This window comes from Mesoplodon mirus (assembly GCF_964341445.2).
Source record: "Mesoplodon mirus genome assembly, chromosome: 18".
In the NCBI taxonomy this organism is placed as follows: domain Eukaryota; kingdom Metazoa; phylum Chordata; class Mammalia; order Artiodactyla; family Ziphiidae; genus Mesoplodon; species Mesoplodon mirus.
The window spans coordinates 24,181,079-24,200,254 of NC_138994.1; the positions used below are offsets into that span (position 1 = coordinate 24,181,079).

General features: G+C 41.4%; 1 protein-coding gene across 21 annotated transcripts in view; it reads right to left on the reverse strand.

The window, feature by feature from the left end:
• Positions 1-19,176, reverse strand: part of CEP112 (centrosomal protein 112) — a 401,854-nt gene that overhangs the window by 308,990 nt on the left and 73,688 nt on the right. For 19 of the 21 annotated variants that reach the window (XM_082604740.1, XM_082604757.1, XM_082604756.1 and 16 more), the window contains 2 exons: positions 18,691-18,809; positions 12,436-12,579 (listed from right to left, as the gene is read on the reverse strand). In XM_082604740.1, the coding sequence (XP_082460866.1) occupies positions 12,436-12,579; positions 18,691-18,809 (263 nt within the window). Of the gene's footprint in view, positions 1-12,435; positions 12,600-18,690; positions 18,810-19,176 lie in introns of those variants that run through there. The other 2 variants (XM_082604749.1, XM_082604750.1) reach the window with 2 other exon arrangements.

A 19,176-nucleotide genomic window follows, 5' to 3' on the forward strand; every position in this document is an offset into this window, starting at 1 on the left:
TTCTCTATACTTACTGTTACCTAATGACAAGGTCTGAATGCTAATTTTTAAATTCAACTTTCATTAAAAATATAATGAAGTTTCTCTAACAGTAACCTCTTGGCCCCAAAGTATCACTTTACTTTACATCCTAAATTGATAAAAGTTAAAATTCCACTGTGAAAGCTATTACTCTCTTAATGATATTTGACTAATGAAATATAACAATGCAGTAGGCATTTTAGACAGTCAATATGTTTCATAAATTTCAACCCTAAAATTACTTAATATATTTATTCACTTTTGTGAAAATTTAGGATGTTGAGATGACGAAAATGTATTTCAGATATAAGTCTGGGTTTTGTTCATGGCTTTGAATATCACCACTATGTTGATTATCCAGAAAATAAACCCTTGGTTTTTCCCCCTAGTAAACCTGATCCACTTTCAGGCTTCTCCATCCCAGGGAACAGTAGCAGCACTTGGCAGTTCTCACCTCTTCACTGACACCCAAGGCCAAGCCGCCCACCTCTCCCGCCTGGACCTATGACACCAGCGTCCTGATTGGTCTTCCGGCTCCCGTTCTCGGCCACCCAGAGTTTGTTCTCCGCACAGAGCAAGACAGATTCTTTAAAAATAATAGTCAGATGGAACCACTTTCATGTGCTCAATCCAATACAGATTCAATACAAATATACCAGAAATTCACTGAACTGTATGAAGGATTGTTAACAATAATCCAATACAGGGTTTTCCCTGATTTGCCCACTGACGAATTTTCCCACCACGCTCCTTTCTGCTCCTTTCTGCTCACAGAGCCCAGTCCACGCCGCCCCTTACTCTTCTATGAACTTGCCGGACAGTCCCAGCTTTCGGACCTTTGCACAGGCCATTCCTTCTGCCCGAAATGCTTTTCCCAGAGGATCGCACGGCCCCCATACTTCTCAAAGGCGCTGTGTAAGCATTCCACCTCCAGAAGAAAGGCTCCCCAGCACCTGTCCGCAGTAGCACTCGCCTCTGCTTTATTCCTCATACCAGTGTTGCTCAACCTTTTTTAAAAATTACTGCCAGGGCTTCCCTGGTGGCACAGTGGTTGAGAGTCCGCCTGCCGATGCAGGGGACATGGGTTCGTGTCCCGGTCGGGGAGGATCCCACACGCCGCGGAGCGGCTGGGCCCGTGAGCCATGGCCGCTGAGCCTGCACGTCCGGAGCCTGTGCTCCGCAACGGGAGAGGCCACAACAGTGAGAGGCCCGCGTACCGCAAAAAAAAAAAAAAAAAAAATTATTGCCATTAGTCAATTAACTAAGAAGCCAGTTTAGATATTTTTCTTCTAATCATCCCCTACTATGAAATTTTAATACCACAGTCTTGCTGTTTATAAACTATGCCCGCTGGAGGGTCACAATCCATTATAATATCTAAGTTTTTTAATCCCAAGAACCAATTTCGACCTCCTTGAGGATGAAATCATCCCACTGATTTTCTTTGGAAATTTATTTATTTTATATACAGCAGGTTGTTATTAGTTATCTATTTTATACATATCAGTGTACACATGTCAGTCCCAATCTCCCAGTTCATCCCACCACCACCACCACCCACCCACACCGCTTTCCCGAAACGCTTGGTGTCCATACGTTTGTTCTCTACATCTGTGTCTCTATTTCTGCCCTGCCAACTGCTTCATCTGTACCATTTTCCTAGGTTCCACATATGTGCATTAATATACAATATTTGTTTTTCTCTTTCTGACTTACTTCACTCTGTATGACAGTCTCTAGATCCATCCACGTCTCTACAAATGACCCAGTTGCATTCCTTTCTATGGCTGAGTAATATTCCATTGTATATATGTACCACATCTTCTTTATCCATTCGTCTGTCGATGGGCATTTAGGTTGCTTCCATGTCCTGCCTATTGTAAATAGTGCTGCAATGAACACTGGGGTGCATGCGTCTCTTTGAATTATAGTTTTCTCTGGGTATATGCCCAGTAGTGGGATTGCTGGGTCATATGGTAATTCTATTTTTAGTTTTTTAAGGAACCTCCGTACTGTTCTCCCTAGTGGCTGTATCAATTTACATTCCCACCAACAGTGCAAGAGGGTTCCCTTCTCTCCACACCCTCTCCAGCATTTGTTGTTTGTAGATTTTCTGATGATGCCCTAGAATGGGCACCAGTTAGAATACTGGTGTGACGTGATATCTCATTGTAGTTTTCATTTCCATTTCTCTAATAATTAGTGATGTTGAGCAGGTTTTCATGTGTTTCTTGGCCATCTGTATGTCTTCTTTGGAGAAATGTCCATTTAGGTCTTCTGCCAATTTTTGGATTGGGTTGTTTGTTTTTTTAATATTGAGCTGCATGAGCTGTTTATATATTTTAGAGATTAATCCTTTGTCCGATGATTCGTTTGCAAATATTTTCTCCCATTCTGAGGGTTGTCCTTTCATCTTGTTTGTAGTTTCATTTGCTTTGCAAAAGCTTTTAAGGTTCATTAGGTCCCATTTGTTTATTTTTGTTTTTATTTCCATTACCCTAGGAGGTGGATCAAAAAAGATCTTGCTGTGATTTATGTCAAAGAGTGTTCTTCCTATGTTTTCCTCTAAGAGTTTTATAGTGTCCGGTCTTACATTTAGGCCTCGAATCCATTTTGAGTTTATTTTTGTGTATGGTGTTAGGGAGTGTTCTAATTTCATTTTTTACATGTAGCTGTCCAGTTTTCCCAGTGCCACTTATTGAAGAGACTGTCTTTTCTCCATTGTATACCCTTGCCTCCTTTGTCGTAGATTAGTTGACCATAGGTGCGTGGGTTTACCTCTGGGCTTTCTATCCTGTTCCATTAATCTATATTTCTGTTTTTGTGCCAGTACCACATTGTCTTGATCATTGTAGCTTTGTAGTATAGTCTGAAGTCGGGGAGCCTGATTCCTCCAGCTCCGTTTTTCTTTCTCAAGATAGCTTTGGCTATTCGGGGTCTTTTGTGTTTCCATACAAATTGTGAAATTTTTTGTTCTAGTTCTGTGAAAATTGCCATTGGTAGTTTGATAGGGATTGCACTGAATCTGTAGATTGCTTTGGATAGTACAGTCATTTTCACAATGTTGATTCTTCCAATCCAAGAACATGGTGTATCTCTCCATCTGTTTGTTTCATCTTTAATTTCTTTCATCAGTGTCCTATAGTTTCCTGAGTACAGGCCTTTTACCTCCTTAGGTAGGTTTATTCCTAGATATTTTACTCTTTTTGTTGAAATGGTGAATGGGATTGTTTACTTAATTTCTCTTTCTGATCTTCCGTTGTCAGTGTATAGGAATGCAAGAGATTTCTGTGCATTAATTTTGTATCCTGCAACTTTACCAAATTCATTGATTAGGTCTAGTAGTTTTCTGGTGGCATCTTTAGCATCCTCTTTGTATAGTATCATGTCATCTGCAAACAGTGAGTTTTAGTTCTTCTTTCCCAATGTGGATTCCTTTTATTTCTTTTTCTTCTCTGATTGCCGTGACAAGGACTTCCAAAGCTATGTTGAATAATAGTGGCTAGAGGGGACATCCTTGTCTTCTTCCTGATCTTAGAGGAAATGCTTTCAATTTTTAACCATTGAGAATGATGTTGGCTGTGGGTTTGTTGTATATGGCCTATACTATGTTGAGGTAGGTTCCCTCTATGCCCACTTTCTGGAGAGTTTTTATCATAAATCAGTGTTGAATTTTGTCAAAAGCTTTTTCTGCCTCTGTTGAGATGATCATGTGGTTTTTCTTCTTCAATTTGTTAATATGGTGTATCACATTGATTGATTTGCATATATTGAAGAAGCCCTGCATCCCTGGGATAAATCCCACTGGATTATGGTGCATGATCCTTTTAATGTGTTGTTGGATGCTGTTTGCTAGTATTTTGTTGGGGATTTTTGCATCTATATTCATCACTGATATTGCTCTGTAATTTTCTTTTTTTGTAGTTTCTCTGGTTTTGGTATCAGGGTGATGGTGGCCTCCTACAATGAGTTAGGGAGTGTTCCTTCCTCTGCAATTTTTTGGAAGAGTTTGAGAAGTATGGGTGTTAGCTCTTCTCCAAATGTTTGATAGAATTCACCTGTGAAGCCATCTGGTCCTGGACTTTTGTTTGTTGGAAGATTTTTAATCACAGTTTCAATTTCAGTGCTTGTGATTGGTCTGTTCATATTTTCTATTTCTTCCTGGTTCAGTCTTGGAAGGTTATACCTTTCTAAGAATTTGTCCATTTTTTCAGGTTGTCCATTTTATTGTCATAGAGTTACTTGTAGTAGTCTCTTATGATGCTTTGTATTTCTGCGGTGTCCATAGTAACTTCTCCATTTTCATTTCTAATTTTATTGATTTGAGTCCTCTCCCTCTTTCTCTTGATAACTCTGGCTAAAGGTGTATCAATTTGGTTTATCTTCTCAAAGAACCAGCTTTTAGTTTTATTGATCTTTGCTATTGTTTTCTTTTCTCTATTTCATTTATTTCTGCTCTGATCTTCATGATTTCTTTCCTTCTACTAACTTTGGGTTTTGTTTGTTCTTCTTTCTCTAGTTCCTTTAGGTGTAAGGTTAGTTTGTTTATCTGAAGTTTTTCTTGTTCCTTGAGGTGGGCTTGTATTGCTATAAACTTACCTCTTAGAACTGCGTTTGCTGCATCCCATAGGTTTTCAATCATCGTGTTTTCATTGTCATTTGTCTCTAGGTATTTTTTGATTTCCTCTTTGATTTCTTCAGTGATCTCTTGGTTATTTAGTAACGTATTGTTTAGCCTCCATGTGTTTGTGTTTTTCACGTTTTTTCCCCTGTAACTGATTTCTAATCTCATAGCATTGTGGTCGGAAAAGATGCTAGATATGATTTCAATTTTCTTAAATTTACCGAGGCTTGATTTGTGACCCAAGATGCGATCTATCCTGGAGAATGTTCCGCGTGCACTTGAGAAGAAAGTGTAATCTGCTGTTTTTGGATGGAATGTCCTATAAACATCAATTAAATCTATCTGGTCTATTGTCATTCAAAGCTTGTGTTTCCTTATTAATTTTCTGTCTGGATGATCTGTCCATTCGTGTAAGTGAGGTGTTAAAGTCCCCCACTATTATTGTGTTACTCTCAATTTCCTCTTTTATAGCTGTTAGCAGTTGCCTTATGTATTGAGGTGTTCCTCTGTTGGATGCATATATATTTATAATTGTTATATCTTCTTCTTGCATTGGTCCCTTGATCATTATGTAGTGTCCTTCCTTGTCTCTTGTAACATTCTTTATTTTAAAGTCTATTTTATCTGATATAAGTATTGCTACTTCAGCTTACTTTTGATTTCCATTTGCATGGAATATCTTTTTCCATCCCCTCACTTTCAGTCTGTCTGTGTCCCTAGGTCTGAAGTGGATCTCTTGTAGACAGCATATATATGCGTCTTGTTTTTGTATCCATTCAGCGAGCCTGTGTCTTTTGGTTGGAGCATTTAATCCATTCACATTTAAGGTAATTATCGATATGTATGTTCCTATTACCATTTTCTTAATTGTTTTTGTAGGTCTTTTTCTTCTCTTGTGTTTCCCACTTAGAGAAGTTCCTTTAGCATTTGTTGTAGAGCTGATTTGGTGGTGCTGAATTCTCTTAGCTTTTGCTTGTCTGTAAAGCTTTTGATTTCTCTGTCAAATCTGAATGAGATCCTTGCCGGGTAGAGTAATCTTGGTTGTAGGTTCTTCCCTTTCATCACTTTAAATATATCATGTCACTCCCTTCCAGCTTGTAGAGTTTCTGCTGAGAAATCAGCCTTTAACGTTATGGGAGTTCCCTTGTATGTTGCCATTTTTCCCTTGTTGCTTTCAATAATTTTTCTTTGCCTTTAATTTTTGTCAGTTTGATTACTATGTGTCTTAGCATGTTTCTCCTTGGGTTTATCCTGCCTGGGACTCTCTGTGCTTCTTGGACTCTCTCTTCTCCTTCTGGGACCCCTATAATGTGAATGTTGTTGCATTTAATGTTGTCCCAAAGGTCTCTTAGGCTGTCTTCATTTCTTTTTATTCTTTTTTCCTTATTCTTTTCGATGGCAGTGAATTCTACCATTCTGTCTTCCAGGTCACTTATCCATTCTTCTGCCTCAGTTATTCTGCTATTGATTCCTTCTAGTATATTTTTCATTTCAGTTATTGTATCGTTCATCTCTGTTTGTTTGTTCTTTAATTCTTCTAGGTCTGTATTAAACGTTTCTTGCATCTTCTCAATCTTTGCCTGCATTCTTTTTCCGAGGTCCTGGATCATCTTCACTATCATTATTCTGAATTCTTTTTCTGGAAGGTTGCCTATCTCCACTTCATTTAGTTGTTTTTCTGGGGTTTTATCTTGTTCCTTCTTCTGGTACATAGTCCTCTGCCTTTTCATTTTGTCTGTCTTTCTGTGAATGTGGTTTTTGCTCCACAGGCTGCAGGACTGGAGTTCTTCTTGCTTCTGCTGTCTGCCATCTGGTGCATGAGGCTATCTAAGAGGCTTGTGCAAGCTTCCTGATGGGAGGGACTGGTGGTGGGTAGCGCTGGCTGTTGCTCTGGTGGGCAGAGCTCAGTAAAACTTTAATCTGCTTGTCTGCTGATGGGTGGGGCTGGGTTCCCTCCCTGTTTGTTGTTTGGCCTGAGGTGACCCAACACTGGAGCCTACCCGGCTCTTTGGTGGGGCTAATGGTGAACTCTGGGAGGGCTCATGCCAAGGAGTACTTCCCAGAACTTCTGCTGCCAGTGTCCTTGTCCTCATGGTGAGACACAGCCACCCCCTGCCTCTGCAGGAGAACCTCCAATACTAGCAGGTAGGTCTGGTTCAGTCTCCTATGGGGTCACTGCTCCTTCCCCTGGGTCCCAATGTGCACACTACTTTATGTGTGCCCTCCAAGAGTGGAGTCTCTGTTTCCCCCAGTCCTGTTGAAGTCCTGCAATCAAATCCCGCTAGTCTTCAAAGTCTGATTCTCTAGGAATTCCTCCTCCCGTTGCCAGACCCCCAGGTTGGGAAGCCTGACGTGGGGCTCAGAAACTTCACTCCAGTGGGTGGACTTCTGTGGTATAAATGTTCTCCAATTTGTGACTCACCCACCCAGCAGTTATGGGATTTGATTTGATTGTGATTGCGCCCCTCGTACCATCTCACTGCAGCTTCTCCTTTGTCTTTGGATGCGGGGTATCTTTTTTGGTGAGTTCCAGTGTCTTCCTATCGATGATTGTTCAGCAGTTAGTTGTGATTCCAGTGCTCTCGAAAGAGGGAGTGCTGAAATCACCCCCATTTAAATGCATGTCTTACAGTGGCTTCTTTTTCATCACACCACTTATCACTACTGGACACCTGTAGCTGTTCACTGGCTGTCGCCCCATGGAAACATGAACACTGTGGAAGGGACTTCTTGTTTACTACTTTGTCCCCTGGTCATGTTAGATGCCTGGTAAATTTAACCTCATGAGCCAAAAACTACTTAGGCTTTTTCACTTTTATACAGCATGCTACATTTGTTGTTAACTTATACAATAGTTATGGGCTGAATTGTCTTCCTCCAAATTCATACATTGAAGTCCTAACACCTTAGCACCTCAAAATGTGACTGTATTTGGACAGTCTTTAAATAGGTAACTAAAAAAAATCATATATCTGATAAGGGATTGACACCTAGAATATACAAAGAACTCCTACAACTCAACAACAAGGAAAAACCAAACAACACAATCATAAAAAGAGCAAAGAACTTGAATAGACATTTTTCAAAAGTTAATATACAATGGCCAATAAGCACATGAAAAGATGCTAAGCATCACTAATCATAGGGAAATGCAAATCAAAACCAACCACTATGAGGTACCACGTTGTACCCATTAGGAAGGCTATTATCAAAAAAACAAAAACAAAAGCAAAAAAAAAAAATAATAATAACCACATAGGAAGAGGCAAGGAAAGATCTTCCTCTGGAGATTTCAGGGAGGGCAGGGCCCTTTGGACACCGTGCGTTCAGACTTCTAGCCTCCAGAACTGTGAGACAATAAATTTCTCTTGTTCTGAGATACCAGGTATGTGGTCATTTCTTACAGCAGTCTAGGAAACTAAGATGCCTATCAAATTGGCAAAGTTTTGGTTTGTCTGTCTATTTTTAATTAAAACACCCATTGTTGGGCCCAAAATGTAGAAGAATGGGCACTCTCACACACTTCCCATAACAGTAATTTTATTAGGTAGACATTCATTTTTTTCTTTTTGACTATATCACGTTTCTAAATTTTCAATAATGAGAGTATAGGTATATTTTTTCCAAAAGAAAAAAATTTTATTTTTAAATCCACTATCATCACCATTATTTAACATTTTCCGCAAGTTCTAGTCAAGGTACAATAAACTATAATAAAATATTTATTACATACATGTTAAGAGTTAAAAGTTATGACATATACATTTATTCCTGAGTCTTTTATACAACAAAAGTATAAAAATTTTATGTGACAAAAATATAAAAGACCCAGGAAGAAACATTACAAAAGGAGTTCAAGAGACCCCTGGGTTTTATTTTCTTTATCAACTTGGAAAGCTGATTCTAAATGTACATGTAAAAGAAAAGGACTCAGCATAATCAAGACCCTTCTGATGGAAAAGGAAGAAAGGAAGCCTTCTCTAACAGACATCAAGAGTAATCATGAAGCTATAATAATGAAGACTGTATGATACTAGCAGAGGTAGAGAAATTAGCCAACCAACTAGAAGAAAGACCCTCATATATATGGAAGTCTGACAGCTGACAGCATGGCAGATCAATGAGCAAAGGAGGAATTAGCCAAAAGTAGGAATTGGGGGAGGAGGGCATGTGGGGAAGAAGGTCATCCAGGTAGAAAATAATGAAATTAGATCCTTACCTCATACCAGTCACAAAATTAACTCCACATGGACTAAGAACTCAATGTTAAAAACAAAACTTTAAAGCTTTTAGCAGAATATATAGGTGAACCTTTCTGCACTTGTACTAGAGAAAGATTTGTTTAACAAGACATAAAGGGCTTCCCTGGTGGTGCAGGGATTAAGAATCTGCCTGCCAATGCAGGGGACATGGGTTCGAGCCCTGGTCCGGGAAGATCCCACATGCCGCGTAGCAACTAAGCCTGTGCGCCACAACTACTGAGCCTGCGCTCTAGAGCCCATGAGCCACAACTACTGAGTCTGCGCACCACAACTACTGAAGCCCGCATGCCTAGAGCCTGTGCTCTGCAACAGGAGAAGCCACCGCAATGAGAAGTCCACACACCGCAACAAAGAGTGGCCTCCGCTTGCCGCAACTAGAGAAAGCCCACACGCAGCAATGAAGACCCTACGCGGCCAAAAATAAATAAATAAAATAAATCAATTTATATTAAAAAAAGACTTAAAAAGCACTAATTACAAAAGATTGATACGTTTGAATAAGTTAAAAATAAGACCTTTTTTCATCAAAAGATCATCTCTCTCTCCAAAGCTTGGGGGCTGATATACTACAATCTAGGGAGATGCCTTCCCTCCAAAGTTGCATTTTCCTTAGGGTTAAAGAGGTTTGTGTGTTACAAATGGGAAGTTGCCAAGGAGAGTTCAGCAGTGGTCCCATGCTTTCTGGGGCTCTCTGCCCTGAGGGTCACCTCCTCCTCACTATTTAAAGTATAATTGATCCCCACAAGGATCTGGTCTTCCAGCTTTTCACCAATACACCTTAGAAAAATGGATAAACCCAAAGGACATGAGCTCACAGTACAAAATAATTAGACACCTTCAGACAACTAGGAAAGAAAGCCAGCAATACATGTATATGTAAATAATAAAATACATCAACTATAATTTATAATACATATATAACGCAGTAATATATAATATATAATATTCTGAAGGCAAATAATTAAACATATGGACCAAGAATTTCAAATAAGCCTAATAAGCATATTTAAGAAGATAAAGAATCTATTAACAATGTGAAAAACAGGAAATTCCTGAAGAAGAAAAAGGAGGAAAGGGGAGAAAGAAAAACCAAATTAAAATATTGGATATGAAAACAATAATAATTGAAATAAAAGGTGTAATAGATACATTAGAAACAATAAAATAAATACAGCAGAAGGAAATCTACTAAAAAATTAATTGGTAAGAATAAGATCAGAATGGGAAACTATCCTAGGAGCAGAGGATAGGAAGAAAATACAAGGAGACAGAAAACATAAAATAAGACCCAAGGAGTAGTAAGGATAGATCTTTTTGAAGAAATAATGTATATAAATTTCTCAGAATTAAAGAAAAATGAAAAACACAAATTTGAAGGGCTCAAATAATGCCCCCAATACTCATACCTAGAGACACTGGAGTGACATTTAACACATATAAAACTCAAAGATATTTGCTGATGTTTGAAACTGCTTGTGTCTTTCACTTGAAAACCGTCTTAGGCCACGCTTTTTCTCAGTTTATCTCTTAGTGTTGCTCCACTGTCTTCTGGCATGGAATGCTGAGGTGAAGAAATCTGAGGAGAGCTTAGCACTTTTCCCCTTATAACAAGTGACCTGATTTTTTGTTGCTTTCTCTGCGGTGGAAAGTGGGGAGAGGGTTACAACCTGGCCCCTCACGGGCCCCCCCAAGGACACGCTCTCTGCACACACGCTCTCTGCTGCGCTAAGAAATCCCAGCTGTGCCCCCGTGTCCCAATCCAGAGGCTGCCATTCCCCCCGGAGGGTAACCTCCTGTCTTCCGCTGAGGTGGGTGAGAAGCAGGCCCACGCTTCACGATGTGGGCGAGAGGATGTAAAGAGCTGGCTGGCTTTTGCTGTTAATTTTATCATTAAAAAAAGTTTTGCTATGGGACATTTCAAACGTACAAAAGTAGGAGGAATGGTATAACAAGCTGGCTTGTATTCCTCACCCCAATCCCACATCTAGCTGCATCTTAAACCACCCAGCTCTCCATGTGCTGAAGAAGCACCTGCACCCTGTCTTCCAGAGGTGAGCAGTAAAACAGGTCCTGAGCCCCTGGAAGGTCCACGTGTAACTCAGTTTGCTTCTTAGATTCCCCAATGCTGATGTAAGGTCCTGCTTTCATGAACCGGCTGGGTCAGTGTCAGCTCATCCATCGCCTTTCCAGCTCCAGAATTTTATTGCTCTCACACTCTCTTTCTCCTTCTGGTTATGCTTTTTTCTCTATCCCTTTACTACCATTTTTGTGGGAGGGAATGGAGGCCAACACCAAGTTCAACCTGCCATCTTCAAGCAAACATTGATTAACTTGAATTGAGTCCTTTCTCATGTATATGGCTCTCTTGATTACTTTTCTTGTATGTTACATTTTCAAAGACATTAGCAATTATCTATTTCAAAGACATTAACAATTATCTATTGAGCACTTATTAAATAACTTATGTATATTAATTTATTTAATATTTTCAATGACATATATTACACTTTACTACTACTGTTACCCTATCTGACAGATGAGGAAACTAAACATTTGAAGAGCTCGCATGGCACTCACGGTTTTAAGGATCTGGGATTTGAGCCCAAGACCTAAAGCCCAGGCTCCAAATCACTGTGGATCCTGCATCCCATTCCTTTAACCCTCTGAGATTGGCCCTTCAGCTGGTCTAGGGTCTCCAACACATGCCCGGGTAATAGACTCTTGCTCAAATTCCACAGCTTTAAAATCAAGGAAGCACTTTGGACCAAGCCAGGCTGGCCTGGGTGAACTGAGTGGTCAGGGAAGGACACAGGGCTCCATACGCCACAAAGCCGTATCATACATCAGAAACAAGACTGACAAGGTGCACTTGCTCCAGACGGGAGGAGACCTGGCCCAGGGGCCCCTCAGCCCACCTGCCCAGGCTTCTGTATCTCAGGAAGTCAGCTGAGCTTCTAAAGGCTGACAACATTCACACCCTCAGACCCACCCTCTGCAAGCAGTGCTCACTGAGGGGGCTCTCAGGGGTTCCCTCTGGGGCTTACCCATGTGGTATCCATGTCTGGCTCCTCGGTCAAGACAAATCTACTAAGAAAACCTGTCTTCGATCGCTCACACTACTCCTATCTCCAATTTGACTGTCTTCACACTAGCATTAGACGTTTTCAGAAAAACAATCAAGTCTTCAGTTAAAAAGACTGAAACAAACAATAAAACAGAAATAAAGCAAGAAAAGAAATTATCTCTAGGTTGAAAGTCAGTGAAGAAAACAAGAAGAAAGATTTGTTAAGGCTTCTGGGGGGTTAAAAAAAACAGTGGCATCAAACAATCCAGAGTGAAATCCCACGGCAAACTTCAAGAGACCGTCCACTGTCCCATGTAAACCCGTGTCGAGTGGGAAGGTGAGCTGTTTTCTTTTAATTCTGTAACATACTTATTTATGCACTGCACACAACCTGGAAGCATGGGGACATGGAGATGAAGAGGACAGTTTATAAACACGAAAAGAAAAAAAAAAAAAGGACTTACTGTGGACTGTGTTTGTGCCATGTATTCACCCTCCATTTTGTTCAGACGTATGTTTGTGTCCTCAAGCAGTTCTTGAATATTTTCAGTGTGCCGCTTTTGAAGTTCAAACTTTTCCTTTTCCATTTCTGCTACAGCATTGTGGAGCTACACGGTGAAATCAAAAACTGACCCTTTCACTACTATTATAGAAGAGACTATTTTGCAATTCAGAAAAAAATGTTTTCCTATATTTCTCTATTTATTTATATGGTGACCTGAACAACAAGAGATATAAAACTCATAAATAAACATTCAAAGTAAAGATATCACGTAAAGAGCATGATTAAGAAACAATTTTTTGTTTACTTTCGTAATTGAAAATTTTAATGGATAAACAAATATTAAATGGAATTATCCACCTCAGGTAAAAACAGTAAATAAATCAGAAAGATAATAGAATGCATCAGCTAAACAACACTAGTATTAGGCTGAAATCAGAAAACAGAAATATTTATAATATTGTTATTGTTTAGGAATATTACCTCACTGTCTGTATTTTCATCTTAGTTGCATGAAATTTTGCACAAGAGTAATGTTAAAAATGCTTTATCCTTCACCCTAACCCCCAATGAGAAACTATTTTTATCCATCCCATAACCTATACAAAAGTGGACACAAAGATGGTATTTATAAAACAAAGAGAGTTCTCTAGGGAGAACTCTATGTCCTCATGCATACTGGTCTTTTTTTATGAAGATTATGTATACATGTTTAAACGGATGAAGCTCTAAACTATCGATGTAACTGAGGTAAGGAAACCAAAGTTCAAAGGACAGGTTCCAAAGGGAGTTGAACACCTGTGCTCTCAGACTCGTGGGCGTTTGTTCACTTTCATGGGAGGGGAATTCAGAATCTAATTCCTCTCCCCTGCATCCAATCCCAGACTCATTCAAGATTGGGTGGGGGGCAGGAGTCCAAAATAGTCTAAAAGATACATTTTACTTCCCATTCATGAGTAGGTGAGACAGACAAGGGTATGACACATGCACAGAGACGTTATTGGACTAGGAAGATACTGGAGGGACAGGGAAAACCCTGAGAGATGGTGGAAACGAGAGGAGAAGACAGGCCATAACTACGCCTGTTAGTGGGAAGGGTCCCAGGAGCTTTCCTTCTAGTTTCTGGCTGAACAGGAAGAGCAAGGATGGCTCAGTAATAGCCGTACAGAAGATCCTGGGGTTTCACAGATTTAACAAATGCAATTTTGACTATTTGTAAGTGGTCTCCCAAATCACTGATATGGTATATTTCTTTGCCAAGGTATACGTTTTAAACTGGTGTCATGTCTGGTATTCAGAAGTCAGTCACTTGTCTGGCACGTGAATGCAGCCAAGCCCACAGCGCCTGCATCTCAGAGCTGCTTCGCAGCTGCTGACTGACGTGCACAGCAACACTGATAAAGGGTGTAAGGAGTCACTTGGAAGGTCACGGTGCTTTCTTCACGTGTGTGGTCCCCCAAACGTCCCACGCCACACGCCGCCTGAACGTCAAACCCCTGCTGTATGCAGGAGCCGTGAGTGCAGCGCCTTCTCGGGGGCACCACCGTCGCTTTCTCAGGCCGGTGCCTGCTGCCCCTGGGGCGCGTCTGCAGTCAGCCTGAGCCCTTTAAAGCTCACCCGGGGGTTTAGAGCAGAGCCCACAGGGTGAGCGCAGCCAGAGCACAAGTGTGCTAGAACTCGCCTAGCCGTTTGAGGAGCGGACAGGCGCACTTGGCCTAGCGGTCTGACTGGGGCCTAATCGCGCGCTCCGTCGGCCCTGGGCAGCCACCAGGTGTCTGCTCTGGACCATCCGCGGTGCTCAGGCCCCAACGTAAACGGTGTCGTCCAAAGAATACGGTCGGCCCTCCGCACCCACAGGCCTCACATCCACGGACTTAGCCAACTAACTGCAGAGCGAATTTTGACTGCATACGTCCAACACGTTTTATTAGCATCTACCATATGTCAAGCAAATGCGTCACCGAGAGCTTCCCCAAGCTTAGCAATGAACTGGAGTCCAGGTCACTCGGCCCGGGAGCCTTTAGAGGGCAAACATTCCCCTGAGGCATAAACTGCTTAAGCAGCAAATATTATTAGGCATGTTCTAAAGTACAAACCTTGCTAAGCCATAGGATGCCATCATGGCCCTGACAATAAGGGGATCTATAAACCCACAAGGAGATATTTTAGCCAGGGTTTGGCAACGGGTTGAGGGGATGCAAAGGCCCTCTCAGTACCCTACAGATTGGTCTACAGCCTGGACATTTGACCACGTACTTGCCTCACGCCAGAGGAGGCCCAGAGGAACCAGGAATCTGTCCAAATAGAAGAAAAAGTATCGTAAAAGCCAACAGGTTAATGGTGTAGCCACTCTGGAAAACAGTATGGGAATTCCTTGAAATGTTAAACACAGAATTAGCACATAACCCAGAAATTCCACTCTTAATTATATACCTGTGATATAACAGAAATATATATATATATCACTCTTAATTATATACCTGTGATATAACAGAATATATATATATATATATATATATATATATATATATATGTCTCTGCCCCCAATTCCTGGCTCTGAGGTCCTATATCCCTTGGGATTTCCTGGGTGACAGGAGTGTCTTTGGTTCCAAGGAGGCGACTCTGGGTGGGCTCCTGGGCAGCTTCAGGATGGGGGCTGGTCACCCGAAAGACCAAGCCATCCATGATCAGAAGCCGGGAACTTTCATCGCACCCTCATCCTCCAGGAAGGGGAAAGGGGCTGAAGATTACATTTATGGTCAATCATCCCCACATGATAAAGCCTCCATAAAAATCCCAAAAGTACAGCGTTTGGAGAGCCTCCAGGTGGGTGAACAGCCGGTGCCGGGAGAGCAGTGTGCCAGGAGGGCGCGGGGAAGCTCTGCGCTCCTTCCCACGTACCTGGCCCTGTGCATCTCTTCATCTGGCTGCTCACCTGCGTCTCTTATTATATCCCTTACAATAAAAGGGTTAAATGGTGGAATGTCAGTGAGTGCTTCCCTACATTCTGTGAGCCATTCCAGCAAATCATGGAATCCAGGGAGGAAGTGGTGAGAACTCCTATTTATAGCCGCTTGGTCAGACGTACAGGCAACAACCTGGGACTTTCGACTGACGTTGAAGTGGGCGCACTCTTGTGGGACTGAGACCTTAACTTGTGGGATGTGATACTGATTCTAGGTAAATAGTGTCAAATTTAATTGAATATAGGACATCCAGCTGGCGTCAAAGGGAATTGCTTGATGTGTGCAGAGCCCACACATTTGGCGTCAGAAGTGCTATGAGGGGCGAGGAAAGGAAAATGCAGGCAGTGCTTCTCCCTCGTCAATAGCCAAGACAAATGAAAACACAGGTCCACACAAAAACTTGTACACAATTTTCATAAAAGCATTATTATCCAAAAAGTGGAATCAAATGTCCACCAACTGGTGACACGTGGTACATCAACACAATGGAATATTATTTGACCATAATACGGATTGAACTACTGATTCATGCTACAACATGGAGGAAACTTAAGAACATTATGATAAGTGAAAGAAGCCAGTAACAAAATGCCATGTATCGCATGATTTTATAGGCCAAAGTGTGGAGACAGAAAGTGGATGAGTGGTTGCAGAGGGTAGAGGAAGGGAACATGGGAAGAGAGTGACAGCGGGTACCAGGTATCTTCTGGGCTGACAGGAATGCCCTGAAAACCATACAGTGGTGATGGTGGCAGGACCTCATGAACAGACTGAAAACCACTGAATTGTACACTCTAAGAGGGTAGATTTTATGGCATGTGAGTCATAACTCAATTTTTTTAAAGGCCCATAGATTACAAACAGCATGGCAGAGTCGGGTAACTGGCACAGTTTTGTGCAACCAGTAGAGAAGTGTAAGAAGGGGAGCAGGATTGTGGCAGAGGAGGAGAGGCTTCAGCGGTGACCAGCGTCTCAATCACAAAGAGCCTCGTCACCCCAAGGGCCGCTGGGAACCACTGGGGCGATTCACGGTGACGAGGGCCACCAGATCTGTGTTTCAGAAAGACTGCCAACATGGGGCACAGACTGAGGAGGTGCCGAGGGTCCAGTTACAGCGACGGAGGCCAGAGACACGGTCTCCAGACCTATGGGAGGGACAATGTGAATAAATCACAACAAATAGAACAGAAGTGTGAGTGATTAGGTGTGAGAGGTGAGGCAAGAGAAGAGTGTGCAGCAGCCAGCAGATGCCACCACCATCGGGAACAGGGAGAAGGGGAACCTCAGGAGGAGGCTGCTTCAGCAACAAAGGAAGAAGATGGAGTTTGGGGAGAATGATGGAATTTAGATCAAGGAGAGATCCATTTTTTTCCCACAGCTTTATTAACGTTAGCAGCTTTATTCACATACCATACAGAGCACCAATTTAAATCAGCCAGTTCAAGGGTTTTTTGTATAGTCACAGACTTACGCAACCATCACCAAAATCAATTTTATCACCCCAAAAGAACACCTGTGCTCTTTAGCTATAATGTCCCTCATCTCTCCGCCTCTACAGATTTGCCTATTCTGGACATTTAATACAAACAGAGTCATAGAACTGGTCTTTTATAATTGGCTTTTTTCACTTAGCATGATGTTTTCAAGGTTCACCCATGTTGTAGTGTGTACCATACCAGTCCTTCATACCTTTCCACTGCCCAGCAATATTCCATTGTATTAATATACTACATTTTATTTATCCACTCAGCAGTTGGTTTCTACTTTTTGGTTTTCATATGAATAATACTGCTATGAACATTCATGTATAACTTTTTGTGCAGACACATGTTTTCATTTCTCTTGGGTATGTAGGTAGGAAAGGCATTGCTGCGTCAATCATAGGATAACTCTAAAAAAGCTAAAAAGGAGAGATCTTAACTAGGTAGTTGGATACCTGGGCCTTAAAGTGAGAAACGTAGGATGGAGAATTCTACGAGGGAGTACACACACATACACACACACACACATCACCTCACCTCACCTTGGCGGTACAGATACTTCACACTTTCTGAAGGGATGACCGCATAAATCACGACATACATCTATCCTCTGCTTACTCATTTTTGGCACCTACCCTGCTTGCACCAGGCATTCATCTCTGCCCAGATTTACATGCAACTGTACCTCACAAAAAAGACCTTTCACCACATTTGCGGTCTTTCACATCCACTAATCACCGTGTTAACTGTAAGAAAGAGCTGCTGGTCCAGCTGAAAGCATAAAATGCACCCTTGCGCATGGCAGGAGACAGAGAGTCTTCTCTGCAAACACCAGACAACTTAAACTGGGGAAGAAGGAACTGGGGGAAAGGGAGTCAGGGGCTACTACAAACACAACGGACCTGACGCAAGCAGAAAAATATGCCAAATTTATAGAAAAGATAAAACCACTCAAATGAAAATGCAACTAGAAAAGAGTCTGCCCCTCTGAACACGGGCCCTTCCCAGGCTGGCACTGAAGCTGCCACAGCCAGGACAGATCAGACCTGTGTCTGCCTGGGAAGGCATCAGAGCTTCAGGAAAACAGACTGAACCCAGATTAATCGGGAACTATGAATCGGGAGGAGGAGTTAACCGCAGATCTTTATCACAGAGCTCCTCAGAAGAAGTAACGCGCTTCCTTCCTCTTATATACGTACTGTGACGTCAACTAATGGCTAAGGGCTCCTAATGAAAGTACTGCACGTGACTATGTAAGACTCGTTCATAATGAGCACTTTTTACATTACTCTTGGCGCTGCTGAATTTTATGAAAATATTTTTCAGAATTAAATGTTCCTCCAAGAATAAGCCATCCACTACTGATTTTGTTTACATCAAAAACAAATTTATGCTACAAATATTGTGTTACCTGAGATTTCAGAAAAGAAATGATCTTTAACTTCCAAAAACTACCTGCTGTTACATCCCTGCTAATTTCACTTAAAATCTATTGGCTCTGACAAAACATTCAGAACCTTAATTAAATTCAAGAATTCTTAAGAGTAACTTTTCTAAATGAAAACTAGTTCAAAAACCATTAAAATTCCAGAAAAAATATACCAAAACACGAACAGCTATTTCTAGTTAGTCTAGAATATTAAGTTATTTTTATTTTTTCAAACATTTCTGTATATTTTGTGAACACCCATTATTTTTATAATTAAATTTGTTCCGTTAAAGTACAACCCTTTATATTTTTCCATAACTGTTTTATTTTATGTGGCTTACCTTTTTTTCCCAATCATTATTCAGAGATTCTGTACTTTGTTCACATATCTTTTTTAACTCTGCAATCTGGTTATCTTTGGTCTCTCTGATAACTTGACATTCACGTATGAGGGTCTGAACTGTCAAAAATGATGAAAACATAGTTAAACCAATTCTAGCTGCCACGTTAAGAGTCTGATGATAATAAAAGCATAGCGCACCAGTTAACAGATCATTCCATTTCCCTCCAAGTCTTATCCGTTCTCTCCCCTAAAATCTCTCTTACTCTTTCCTCTCTTCTTCTCATTTCCACCACCACAGCCTTGGCTCAATCCCCCGTTACTCACTCCCTCGACAACGTGAGCAGTGTGCTGGCCTCAGTACCGTTCCCCTCCAGCGGATCCTCCGCCTCTGTGAAGAGGTCTTCCTACAGTGCAGATCCCGTAGCGCCACCCCCAGACGTAAAATCACCCCGCAGCTCCCCTCCCCTACAAGACGGCGGCCAAA